General features: G+C 45.9%; 1 protein-coding gene across 8 annotated transcripts in view; it reads right to left on the reverse strand.

Moving 5' to 3' along the window:
- The window catches only part of TCF3 (transcription factor 3), a 122036-nt gene that overhangs the window by 33411 nt on the left and 74270 nt on the right, over window positions 1-14355 (reverse strand). For all 8 annotated transcript variants that reach the window (XM_074939225.1, XM_074939224.1, XM_074939223.1 and 5 more), the window contains 2 exons: window positions 5679-5746; window positions 200-329 (listed from right to left, as the gene is read on the reverse strand). In XM_074939225.1, the coding sequence (XP_074795326.1) occupies window positions 200-329; window positions 5679-5746 (198 nt within the window). The remainder of the gene's footprint in view (window positions 1-199; window positions 330-5678; window positions 5747-14355) is intronic.

A 14355-nucleotide genomic window follows, 5' to 3' on the forward strand; every position in this document is an offset into this window, starting at 1 on the left:
CTGCAGCATTGATGCACAGATCCATGTTCTCAAGAGATCTAACTTCTATATCATGAATGGCATCAAGACAGTAGAGCATTTCTGTGACCAACACGGTCAGCTTGACCAATTTAAAGTGCAAATCAAGAGAGAAGACATCCTAGTCTCATTATCTCACTATCAGCATTGCTGCACCAGAGGGACATTCACGGTGACTTACCTATGTTGCTGTCAGCACCTCTCCTACGAGGGTTGTTTGGGTAGGAATAATACTGAGACCCTCCCTTCACCCCCGTGGGGGAAAGTGTGGTTGGACTTGCAATTCCCATTTCACTGGGCAGGAAACCAGTCTGCAAACAAGAAGACACACAAACCCTTTCATGTAATTATGCTGTAAAACCATCACAGTCATTGAGAGATAACAGAAGCTGCCTTGGAGCACCTCAACCTAAAAATCAAACCAACCAGCCATAAAAAAGGCAAAAATAAATAAGCCATCCAGAACTCGAGTCATGTTTACCAAAGATGCCTGAACTCCAAGTTCTAAATCTGCACCCACAATTATTTGTGGGTGCAAAATTATAGGTGTAATTAACTGAGCACAAATGACAGAACCTAGATGTCTATCTAATTTGCAGTCAATTGGCTGCATTCGGTCATTTGCATCTACGACCGAGTGTGCGTGATGGTGCAGAGTAGTACAAGAGAAAGGACAGGTTTTCAGTTTAAGGCATGCACTGGGACTGCTAAGCAGATTCTCCAGGATAGCAATAGTGGCAGAGCTCACATAGATGGGGCATCCACGTTGTTACCAGTGTGTCGTCTAACCCTGCTCAGAACTGGTCTAGGAGACACCATGGTTAAAAAAAACCCAAACAAAAGACGCTCCTGCGGTGGAGGAGAGAAATGCTTCTGGCAACACAAGTGGTTGACAGCAGCAATAGTGGTGCTGCAGGTCCCTTGACGATAGCCACTGCAGAAGCCCAAAGTGGAAGATTTCCCAAGCAGCTTAATACAGACAAGGCTACTGAGTCTAAGGACAAGAGGAAGGATGGTCTTGTGGTCAACAGCACTCAGGACTTGGGCTGGTACCTTGGTCTACCATGGACTCCCTGTGCCTCAGTTCCTCCTCCATAAATTGGGGATAACCACCCTTCCTTTGATCTGCCTTGTCTATTTAGACTGTATGCTCTTCAGGGCAGGGACTGTCTCTAACAATATGTACATACAGACCCCATCACAACGGGGCTCCGATCTCAGATCTAGTGATTCACATTAGAATGTGATTATTATAGCCTTTCAGTATGCTAAACTGTTGAATCCTACCCTGCTCTGCTTCAGTTGTTTACTCTGCAGAGTGGTTAACCCCTGCTTAAATGCCTTTTAGATCTCTGGACTATCAATGACTTGTTTTCCTTAGGAAATTCCATTAGAACCAAAATGTTCTTCCCCACCCCACCCTCCATCCCAGTTTACAACCTGAACCCAGAATTTTCAGAAGTGACCCATGATTTTGGGTGCTCGACGGGGCACATGCATTAAAAGGGCCTGATTTTCAGCTAGTGCCAGGCGCCCATCCCTCTGGAAATCAGGGTCCTGTAAGACATTTCAAGCGGAGCGCCTTCTGAAGACATGACCGGGAGCTGAAGCAACAAAAATTCAGGCTAGAAGACAGACACAACTTTTAATAGTATGTGATTTTAACAACTGACCTGGTGGATTCCCCATCGCATGAAGCCTTTACATCAAGATGGATTCTCTCCCTCTCTAAAAACATGCTCTAACTCAAGCACAAGCCATGGGCAGGATGCAGGAAATCCCTGCAGGTGAGATTCCCTGGCCTATGGTATGCAGGTGGTCAGAGCAGATGATCCGAATGGTCCCTTCTGGCCTTAAAGATGATTCTAATGAAGGCCCAAGATTTGCTGAGTTTACCATTATCTCTGTGGTAGCGGATGATGAGAGTGAACTTCACTGCTCACTAAGGCGGGGGGGGGGGGGGAATAAGATGGGGATTGGTCCTGCTTTGAGAAGGGGGTTGGACTAGATGACCTCCTGAGGTACCTTCCAACCCTGATATTCTATGATTCTATGACAGGTTTGTGCTTTTAAAATACTATTTTGGTTTGGTCTGATGTAAGCAGAAAGTGTCTGCTGTGTCTAATCTGCACCACAAATACCTACACTGCTTCAGCCTGTTTCTTGCCTCCCAGCTGATGAAAGGCCAATGGTTGAAAGCTCCCTCTCAATCCCCACAATCCGCTTCACAAGCAGCTGGAGGTTTCACAGATTGTAAACAGAGTTTAGCAGGAGAGATTTACGTTGGGAGCTTTTCAAAATAAAAAGTCTGCCTTGAACAGGAGCTGTGGTGGATGGCACAGGGCGATTATTGCCACTCAATAATAATATCCAGCTCTTCCATATCACTTCATCTCCAGATCTACAAGAGAGTTACGTACCAATACCCCCATTCGATAGATGGAAAACAGAAATGCAGAGAGAGAGAGACTTGCCCAAGGTCACCCAGCAGGCCGGTGGCAGCATCAGGAACAGAACCTAGGTCCGCCAGTGCCTTATTGTGCCATACTGTATCTCCATCTCCAGGAGCATTGCTGGTGGGGAGCTTTCACAAGAAACATCAGTGCAGTCTGAATCAATGATTAACCCAAATGCCAGCCTGCCCAATGCTGAAGAACAGTCTGTTGGGTTGGGTTTGTTTTTTTTTAAATAATTCTCTCTCAGCCTCTCCTCCTCTGCTGTACATTAGTAAGGAAATTCAACCCCCTCTTTTTTCCTTGTTAAAGAAGGAGAAAACGCCTCTTCTGTTTAGACAAACTGACCTTGGAAGCTGTGCAGAACAGCGCAAACCCAGCATTCCCTGCAACACAGTACGAGTCTCACAAACCAAAGTGCCTTGCATGCTCAAAAGGGGGAAGCCCGTGCGGAGCACTCAGCAGGGAGCGTATTTAGCGGGTTGTTTTTATTTAGCTTAGGAGAAAGGTTTACTATATTTATTTGGAAATTTAGGGGGATGGAAGAGGGCCTAGAAATAATAAAAGCTTATTCCCTGTGCATCTTCTGAGGCTGCTAAACTGCAGTAAAGGAGGATTTCAAGCTTTTCTGAAACTGGGAAAAATGTTTATAGCTGGCTATTGAAAAAAGACTGCTCTGAAATCAGTCTCCTCGGAAAGGGGGCTTGGGGGAAGATCATGTATTCACAGCTGGTAAAAAAATTCTTGCAATCTGTTCCACTGGTCATATTACCTTTGTGTGAAAAGGCTACACACCACGGAGCCAAGGAAAGTGAAAACCTAAGCATCCCAGAGGAGATTACAAAGGGCTAGCACTGCTAGTTGTTACTGTTTTGCTCCTTAAACAGGTAGTTCAACTGTTTTGGCAAAAGAGTGCCCTAGTTCCTAGGTAGCTTCTGAGGGAATTAGTGATTCTCCTTCCTTGCCCTTCCCCCCACCCAATCCCCATCTCTGTACTGTTGCTGGGTAGTTAAGGGTTAAATGGAAGAGCAGCTTGGAGACCCCCTCCCCCCATCTGGAGCATGCCGAGCTGGGTGGTTGAGAGAGGAATGTGCTCCTCTCTGAGGCTGCCTGTCCAGTCCCTGGGAGGACAGAGCCTACACAATACATCTGCTGTGCAACAATTCTCAGAAGCTTTAGAAGAGGCACTAGCCGGCCCGCCAGGCAGGTTAGAAACTCAGCACAAACCAAATCAACAGTAACAACTGTTCCCAGAGTTCGAGAGAGACTGAGCAGTGCAGATACCAGCCGCTTGGCTCCTTGATGTTCAATTACAAGAGAATTTTGGTGTCTATCCTCTATCAACCAGACCGGGAGAGTTTCAGCAAATGGTCTCCTCCTGTGGGCTGCTATCTGATCTGAACCCACCCTCCCCGTCAACACTTCCAGGCTAGAGAGGCCTCCTCTAGATTGCAACACCATCCCTCCCACCCCCCTTCTGTTACCCTATAGCCCCCCCCCTTATCCTCTTCCCCCCTCCCCTCCCAATAAAACCTCAACAAAATCATAACATTAAAAAGCAAGGTCTGGCATCTGTCCCATTTTTATTTTAGCAGCTTCAGTGGTAAATTAAATCCACTCTGGCACAGCCAAACAGCACAGCTGTTTCAGCAAAGGAAACATCCTCAGTTCAGAGAAGAGGAAATTATGACAAATCTGTGTAAAATTAAAACAAGGGTTTTATAAAAGAAGTTGCCCAGCCAACAGCCACTCAATTGAATGCAATGGTCGGACTGTTTACGCTGTAGAGCACTGGAGTGGTGACTCGATGTTCACAAAGGGTAGGGTTAGCAATGCAGGTTTGAGCTGCGGGACTCACTTCTTCCCCAAAGAGTTAACTGAGGGGGCTGGCGGCAAGAAGCTAGATAACTTGACTATTACTAAACTTAGCTCCAGCTAGATGGCCTCCCCATATACAGAAGGATGTCAACAGGTCACCCCCCAAACTAGCATATGCTACGGCCCTGATCCCGCTGTAAGATCCACATGTGAGCCAAGCACAGCCCCCCTGAGATTCATGGTGCAGGGATCTTCCTGTAAGAATTGCATTTCAGGATTGAGGCCTATATTAAGCTGGTTAGACAGATGCATGCTAGCTTTGTTTTCAAGATAGCAGGCTAAAAATAGCACACTGACACTGCAGCATGGGCTAGCCACCTGCATACTAGCCCACCTGGCTCCTGGGTCTGGACTTGGGTGGCTAGCCCATGCTGCAGTGTTCCCACTGCTATTTTCAGCACACTAGCTCCAACAGAGCCAGCCCTTGTCAGTCAACACAGGTGGGGAGGCGTACTCCCAGTTGTAGCAGACAGACAGACTTTGAGCAACGTGACTCCCATCTGTCATGTGTGGTTCACTCTCTCCCTCCCCAGGGAAAAACTGTGCATGCAGTGTGGAGCTTTAAAGCAGGTCTTCCCCCCCCTCATTATAAGAGCAAGTTGCCCCTTTCTCTTGAAAATTAGCCAATTATGCTGCTCTATTTTTTAGGCATTTAAAAAGCCATGAGTTTCACAATGGGACTTACTGAGCCAACCCTGGGTAAACGAAAGACAGGAATGCAATGGGAAAACAGAGAAGAGCACTCAGAATTTAGGTTGAGATTTCCCAAGAGTCCTAAGAGATCTGCATACCGAACCCCACACTAATTTTAATGGGAACTGGGTGCATAAACCCTTCGGCAGCTTTTCTACACAGTGTTACCCCACTTTAACTAAAGAAGTCACTTTAAATCATTTTAATTAAACCAGTGTAAAAGGCTGTGTGGGCATTTAAAGCACCACAAAGAGGCTTTATATTAATTTAACTTGAGTCTGTTAGAAGCAGGTTTAAGCTAAACAGAAATAAGCTACTCAAACTAAAATAAGTCTACATAGGGTTTTGTATCAGTTTAGTTACACAGGTTTAAAAACTGATGTGGTGTAATTTGTGTGTATAGGCAGGGCCTTAAACTCTCAACACTTCTGATTAAACCTCACACACAAAACTGAAACAAGAGCCGCTGGCTGAGATTTGAAAAGCAGCCTCACATTTAATTTTTATGGCAGATGAGTATCTAAATCCCCCAGTTTACTTTGAAAAACTCGGTCCTTATTTTTAAGCTCTTTTCCCCCAAATTCATTCCGTTTTTTAAAAAATTAAAGCATTTTTATTGATTATTATGATTGTTACCTGATTTAGTCCTGGCATCCCGGTATCTCTGCTGAACGTTGAGTAGGGAGCTCTTTCACCGCTCTTCCCTAAAGGTGAAGGAAAACAAACAGCATTTTGTATAAATTTACAGAAGGAGCTGAACACACCTACAAAGCTGCATACACTCACTCAGAGCCTTCGCTATTTGGGCGCAAAGCCCATCTTTAAATTTTGGCTTCTCTTGCCCTTCATCAGGATGTCAACTGAAGCAGATAATAGTTTGCTGCAAAAACAGGAGATCTTTTACCTTCCAGAACAGCAGGGCTCAGTTGGTCCTTTTAAAAAAAATTGCAATGATGCAGGGAACCGCTCGTGGCCATGGAAACTGACAGTTTCAGAATAGAGGGTGAAAGAAAACAAAACCACCCCTCCAGACAGACTAAAAAAAGCCATCCAAATTTGGTGGAACCAGGGACAGAAAAAACCAAAAGCTAAGCATGGCTAACTAACAATCTGCACGTATTTGTCCAAACAGCAGCAAAAATCATTTTGGTACGCTATCAGTGCAAGGATTTAATGCTGAATTCAAACTCAGACGGAGGGGAGGGGGGCATTATTTTTTCCCCTTGGATATTAAAACCTCCAGAAATTGGGACTGTTTTTAAGTGGCAAGTATTTATCTGAGAATTTTGACCTCCCATTCAAACCTGAGGAACTCAGGCATTCACAACTTCCATGCCTTGGGAGGAAATCCAGGACCTTTCCTAACACTGAAGGAGCCTGTTTGAAATGAAAAGCCTCTCTCTCTAGCTGATGATCACCAAGGGGATATGCCCTGGTAAAAAGGTTAAAACCACCTTCCCACCACCACCGAGTAACACTGGCAGCCTGCCTCGGGGGGAGCAATTAAAAATACAGCTGGCTGGGAAACAGGGTGTTGTTTCTCCCCTTCCCTGCAGAAAATTGTGTGTTTTCAGTGAAAAATTGAAGATAGAAATATTTCGGTTCTGAAATGCTGCTGTAGCACTGCATGGGCTGGGCTCACTGGTCTGGTCACTGCTGTCCCAGCTCATCAGTGTCCCCTCTTGTCGAGGGGAGGTGCTACAGCATGGCAGTTTTATGGCCACGATGCAGGCCAGGGAGTTTGGCCCCTAGAGAATGGGAGCATGAGGCATCTGAAATGTAACTCCCACCAGGCAATAAGACTAATTGTGAGGTTCTAACCACATGGAGCTCCAGCCATGGGCAGTTAGAAGGAACTGCAGGGGGTTGGGGCAGCACGACCTCCAATAGCCAGGGGAGGGGCCACGAGGCATGAGCGCCCCCCCGTGGGTACTGCTAGGCAAAAGTGTCTGGCTCCTGTGCACTGGGCACGCACTGATCGAAGTGGAATGTGTCTACATCGACTCAAAGAAGAATTTTGCGTTTTCATGTGTTTGTTTTTTAAACAAACAGCTGAAGTTTTCCATGGAAAACTGACTTTTTCCTTTAATTGAAAATCAGCTCTGACGGAAAGTTTTCAACCAGCCATAACTACGACGTGTTACGAGTGCCCCAAGGGAGCGGGGGAGAGTGAGTGTCCCGCAAGCCAAAACAAGCTCACCAGCACTGTATCCCCTGGGTCTACACAACTCAAGAGGCAGCATCAGCAGGGAATTGCTGAACACGTTAAATTCTATAGGTAATCGTCATTCAGCCAAATCTCCCCTTTCCACTAAGAGAACTCTCAAACTCTTCGGCAAAACCCCAACATTTCTGCTTACCAGGACATGCCCAATCTAGTTAGCGAATACAAAAGCTCTGTTAGGATGCAGGCTGCCACGTGAAGTGGTGGTAGCTGGCCTCACTGTAGCCTGGTGGGGAGTTAACATGATTAAAGACACATCCTTTCCCCCAGTTAACAGGATCTCTCTGTTGAGAGCAAACAGGGTGAGGAAGAGAACTCTCCCAATCTGGTTTTTCTCTTAAGGTGGGCAGAAGCAAATGTGTGTGTTCAGATGCTTCTCGAGACAGGTAGGTGTGAGGACCAAGGAGGATGGTGCTTGGTTTTGAAAAGCCAGAAGGTGGCTTATATGGCATTCTTCTTTTATCTTGAACCCCACAGGTGCTAATGGTGTGCTCCCACCTCAGACAGCATCAAACTGACTGCATGAAACTTGAACCCACCCACATGCAGAAAAGGTCTGGGGGGGGGGGGGGCTAGGAACAACACCACCCACCCAGCAAAAAAGACTCATCATGCCACTTCCAGCAGAGACAGCATTCAACTTGTTCACTGCATTCTTCTCTGCAGGCCCTTGCCCCTGCATTGTGACAGCATGTTCTCACTTCTTCCAAAACAAGAGTCCGAGCCGCAGGTGTATTCAATGCACCTCACTTACAGTTAAGGATGGTAAAATACTCCAGCCCATGTTACTATTTTGTTCCACAGCCTTAAATGTTAAGTAAACAAAGGTCAAAATGTCACAGGGTGGATCTCTTAAACGACCTAATTTTTAAAAGAGCTTAACAGCTATATTTGCTACAGATCCTGAAACTTTACAGAAATAACTCAACAGGTTGTGTCAGGCAGATCATGCTTAGTCCTAAATCGGAGGGAAACCAGGGTAATTCCAGAACGCTTTATCTGGTAAGCAACTGACAAGCTTCCCCCGCTGCAAATATATTGCAGTTTACATGTATCACTTTGTTGGTTAAGTGACTTTTAAAGCATTGTTGGCAAGTATCAGGTAGCGCAACCATCTTAAGGCAACAAACAGCATTAAAAAAATCAAGTGTGCGAATGCTCACAATGCAAAACAAAAATGAAATTATTGCGCACCGGATTAAAACGGCAAATCTCTTTTTCAAACAATGTTACATTTCTGTCTGACACTCTCCAAAGCCTCAGAACATGCACATGCAGGTTCATACAGTAGGGCTGAAATTTCCACACTTTTAAAATCTTGCACTAAGAATCGCTTGCTCCTGTCCAGCAGCTAACTCAGATAATAAATACAGAGTATGGCTAGGTACTAGCAATCTATTTTACACCATCAACAGAGAGGGATTTGGCAGGACAATGGTGCTCTGAAAAACAACAGACAGGTCAGCTTCAACTCAGGCTTTCCTGGCTTTTGTGGATTCAAGTGACTCTCACTGTTTGAAAGCAACTTTGGTGTTTGAAAACACTTCCTTTTTCAGCGAGACAAAAAAGTTAAGTAACAACCCTTTTGGGAAGCACAAGAGATTGTAGAGTCTAATGCTGTCAACAATTAAGGCAATAAATCTGATTCACAGGGTTGGGGGGAAGAGATTAGTATGTTTGACAGAATCTTCCTGATTTTAACAAATATCTAGATTTTTGAAATTCACCCACTGTTCTATTGATTAGTTGTACAGAAAAAGCCAACATTTCCATGGGGATCACAAAAACAGTGTATTGTTTCTTCTCTGGGCAATCGGTTCCCCCTCTCCTCAAGAACCAGGCTGAGTGCCCACAGAAAAACTCACCTCAACAAAAACGAGGACTAAAGTATGTTTCAGTGGAGTACCGTTTATACCCTCAATCCCTACTCCCACCTCCTCCCAAAAAATTACACTTGGTTACAAAAATTCAGACAGTCCCAAATGTTAAGAATCCTTGAAAAATACAGGAGATGCAGGAAACAGATCCCCTACATACTTTATTTTGAATTTTTCACATTTTTGCAAATTTTAGGAAGCAAAATTGAGATTGGGTGGGCAACGTAAACTGGATAGGGTTGCACTGAGAAAAGACGGATCAGTTGGAAGTGAGAACTGGATGCCTCAAATCTTTCCAGCCATCTTAACTTCGGGGGTGGAGGATGTTTAAAGTTTCAGGATTTTTTTTAAATGGTGCAATTCTTCTGGGGGCAACTCCCCCAAAGCTCAGCTGCCAAAGTCACTCTCTCTTTAAAAAGAAGCTATACATTTCTGTTTTCTGAAGGAAGGCCAAAAGTTTGAATCAGGCTGCTACATAAGGCCCACAGGAGTGGAGCCCTGCTCTGACAGATCGTAGGGGATTCAAAACTATAGAGTTCCACTTCTGCAGACTTGGACAGGTCCAAAGAGCGAGCGAGCGAGCATGCGTAGAGGAAGAAAGGGGTAGGGGGACAACACTCATGGGATAGCAGGTACTGAAGAGAGAACTGGGAGACTTTTAGCCGCATGGAAAGGTTTTAAGTGCTTAAATGTTTTATACCTGGGAATGTCAACTGTTTAAAGTTCTTAACATGGCGAAGGCTTGTGGTTTCCCCATCCTTTATTTCTCCTCCAGCTCCCTGCACTCCCCTTCCACATTTCTGTTGGACTCCTGTATACGCACATGCTCACACAAGTCTGCCAGAGAGGGTCTGCAGTATGTTATTTTCACCCGTTTATAATAAGCAATTTCTCAATTGATTTCCTCCCCCCAAACTTGGCACGCCCTTCGCTGAAGGCCTATGTACACAGAATCATAGAATATCAGGACTGGAAGGGACCTCAGGAGGTCAACTAGTCCAACCCCCTGCTCAAAGCAGGACCAATCCCCAACCAAATCATCCCAGCCAGGGCTTTGTCAAGCCGGACCTTAAAAACCTCTAAGGAAGGAGATCCCACCACCTCCCTAGGTAACCCATTCCAATGCTTCACCACCCTCCTAGTGAAAAAGTTTTTCCTAATATCCGACCTAGACCTCCCCCACTGCAACTTGAGACCATTACTCCTTGTTCTGTCATCTGCTGTCACTGAGAACAGTCTAGAGCCATCCTCTTTGGAACCCCCTCTCAGGTTGTTGAAAGCAGCTATCAAATCCCCCCTCATTCTTCTCTTCTGCAGACTAAATAATCCCAGTTCCCTCAGCCTCTCCTCATAAGTCATGTGTTCCAGTCCCCTAATCATTTTTGTTGCCCTCCACTGGACTCTTTCCAATTTTTCCACAGCCTTCTTGTAGTGTGGGGCCCAAAACTGGACACATGACTCCAGATGAGGCCTCAACAATGCCAAATAGAGGGGAATGATCACGTCCCTCGATCTACTGGCAATACTCCTACTTATACAGCTAAAATGCCGCTAGCCTTCTTGGCAACAAGGGCACACTGTTGACTCATATCCAGCTTCTCGTCCACTGTAACCCCTAGGTCCTTTTCTGCACAACTGCTGCCTAACCACTCGACTAGCCTACATGCCTAGTCTGAAATTAAAATGTAACATGGTATGCATCAGTGCTCAGGTAACTCTAGCTTTTCAAAGACACCTGCCAGACTGATTTCCATTCTCTGCTTGCAAATTCTCTCTTAAAAAAAAAAAAGGCAACATTTGAATTCACTTCTGGACAAGGACAGAGAACAGGAAGCTTCATCCCAGATGGTCATTTATCCCGACATCAGCAAACCCTGAAAATAAGGGTTTACACTGAAAGTACCTTTCCAGGCATGTCACTAAGCAAGATGTTGAGCTATATCATGCAGCAACTTTCACACCCACCCCTGGGCACGCACAGTGTCTCACATAGAACAATGCAAGCTGGACGGCCCGTTTAAGCTAACATGCCAGTTCAGTGTTTCTGCCCCTGGACAAGCAAAGGAACAAGCCAAGAAAAGGCTATTTGCATTTTCTGTGGACTTGCAGATGAGCCTCCCCGGTGAAGTGCAGGTGCTTACAGCCAGGGAACATCCTGCAGTTCTGCCAGGCCCCTGGGAGTTCACACATGGATGCCCTCAAATCACCCAGCCCCAGAAGCAAGCAGCACTGCCTCTTTCACTCTCCACCGCCCCATATGTACTCCCTACTTCCCCATCCAATGAACTCAGCAACCCACAACCCCAAGCGCTGACGCAGCAAGTCTGAAGGAATTTAAAAAAAAAATTTCTGTTCCGACTCCAGTAATTCTATTAGAATTATTTCGGGAGGGGAGGGGAAAGCACAGGGAGAGATTAAAAAAAAAAGTTAAAAAAGGAGAGTCATCACACCCCCACGTCCATGGGCAGATTAAAACCATTGTCCAGGAAGAACGCAATTCACAATAGCTCACAATGCACACCCGATTAGAAACACTTCTCTGAAAAGAAGCTAATTACTAGAAATAATTACTAGAAAGAAATCTGTTATGGCTTATCAGTTTCCCTGCTGTTTAAACAATTTCCCCCACACCCCACCTTCACTGAGGGTGAATGGTGAACAGAGCAACTGATTTTAAAGATTGCTTATTAAAAAGCTCTCCCCCCTCCCTCCCACCCCCCGCCGCCTTCTGGATTAGTGGGTTCAAGAACAAGAAGGGCCCTACCAGTCTGGGATTCACACCCCACCCCTGCCCCACAAAGGTCTGTAAATGGCAAAGGGATAGGACTGGGCTGTGATTCCTTTTAAAGGACTGAAGGCCCCAATATTGGTCTTGTGCCATGTGTTTCTTCTTTCTGATGGCCCAAAAGGGGTTTTCTTCCCGGACTTCCTCCCCTATCCCTTTTACACACATTAGAGATTCAGGCCTTTTCCATACATGTTGCTATTTACAGGACACTGGAAACGCAGAAAAGTGTGGAAGGGGCGAGGTGATTTTGTACAGCCAGTTTAACATGCACATTGCTCCTTTCAGTGACAGTGTGAGAGTACTCATCTGTGCATGCCCTTGGATGATCAAGAAGCCCTCTAGAAAACCAGGGAAGACCAGACATCAGGAATGTTATATCTGAAATGCTGCACCAATCAAATGACATGCAAATCCCTCTTTTGGAGCTATTATTTATTTGTGTTATAACACCGAAAGGCCTCACAAAGCACGGTCCCCTACTGTGCCAGTCACCATACGTACACACAGCGAGAGTCCCTGTCCCGGAGAGCTTACATTCTTAAGTAGACAAGACAGACAGCTCAAACATGGGAGGGGAAACAGAAGCTCACACAGACAGGGAAGAGATGTGCCAGAGATCACACAGCAGGTCACAGAGTTGGGAACAGAACCCCAGCCTCCCGGTTCCCAGTCCAGTGCCCCTTATCCACTCTAGACCACCAGTGCTAAAACAGAACACATTCGATTAGCATGCAGAAAACTCTTCACATTAGCCCAATAGGATTAAAGACTTTAGACTCAGACTTTAAGGGTCAGAGGGGATCATCTAGTCTAACCTCCTACACATCGTGGGCCATTGAACCTCATCCCCCCCTGTAACCGACCCCTAACCACTGGCTGAATTACCAAGTCCTGAAATCTTGATTTAAAGACTTCAAGATACAGAGAATCCACCACTTACTCTAGTTCAAACCAGCAGGTGACCTGGTCCCCACGCTGCAGAGGAAGCTCCACTGAGCTGTTACAGATGAATCAGACAATCTCAGAGTTGGAAGGGACCTCAGGAGGTCATCTAGTCCAACCCCCTGCTCAAAGCAGGACCAATCCCCAACTAAATAATCCCAGTCAGACCTTTGTCAAGCCTGACCTTAAAAATATCTAAGGAAGGCGATTCCATCACCTCCCTAGGTAACACATTCCAGTGTTTCACCACCCTCCTAGTGAAAAAGTTTTTCCTAATATCTGACCTAGACCTCCCCCACTGCAACTTGAGACCATTACTCCTTGTTCTGTCATCTGCTGTCACTGAGAACAGTCTAGAGCCATCCTCTTTGGAACCCCCTTTCAGGTTGTTGAAAGCAGCTATCAAATCCCCCCGTTTTTTCTCTTCCGCAGACTAAACAATTCCAGTTCCCTCAGCCTCTCCTCATAAGTCATGTGCCCCAGCCCCTTTACCATTTTTGTTGCCCTCCGCTGGACTCTTTCCAATTTTTCCACAGCCTTCTTGTAGTGTGGGGCCCAAAACTGGACACAGTATTCCAGATGAGGCCTCAACAATGTCGAATAGAGGGGAACGATCACGTCCCTCGATCTGCTGGCAATGCCCCTACATATACATCCCAAAATGCCATTGGCCTTCTTGGCAACAAGGGCACACTGTTGACTCATATCCAGCTTTTCATCCACTGTAACCCCTAGGTCCTTTTCTGCAGAACTGCTGCCAAGCCATTCGGCCCCTAGTCTGTAGCAGTGCATGGGATTCTTCCGTCCTAAGTGCAGGACTCTGCATTTGTCTTTGTTGAACCTCAGATTTCTTTTGGTCCAATCCTCTTATTTGTCTAATTTGTCTGTAGCCTATCCCTACCCTCCAGCATATCTACCTCTCCTCCCAGTTTAGTGTCATCTGCAAACTTGCTGAGGGTGCAATCCACACCATCCTCCAGATCATTTATGAAGATATTGAACAAAACCGGCCCCAGGACTGACCCTTGGGGCACTCCACTTGATACCGGCTGCCAGCTAGACATGGAGCCATTGATCACTACCCGTTGAGCCCGACAATCTAGCCAACTTTCTATCCACCTTATAGTCCATTCATCCAGCCCATACTTCTTTAACTTGCTGGCAAGAATACTGTGGGAGACCGTGTCAAAAGCTTTGCTAAAGTCAAGGAACAACACGTCCACCACTTTCCCCTCATCCACAGAGCCATTTATCTCATCCTAGAAGGCAATTAGATTAGTCAGGCATGACTTGCCCTTGGTGAATCCATGCTGACTGTTCCTGATCACTTTCCACTCCTTTAAGTGCTTCAGAATTGATTCCTTGAGGACCTGCTCCATGATTTTTCCAGGGACTGAGGTGAGGCTGACTGGCCTGTAGTTCCCAGGATCCTCCTCCTTCCCTTTTTAAAAGATGGGCACTACATCTTTTATGTCTTGGAAG

The sequence above is a fragment of the Natator depressus genome, chromosome 25, assembly GCF_965152275.1.
Source record: "Natator depressus isolate rNatDep1 chromosome 25, rNatDep2.hap1, whole genome shotgun sequence".
Lineage (NCBI taxonomy): Eukaryota > Metazoa > Chordata > Testudines > Cheloniidae > Natator > Natator depressus.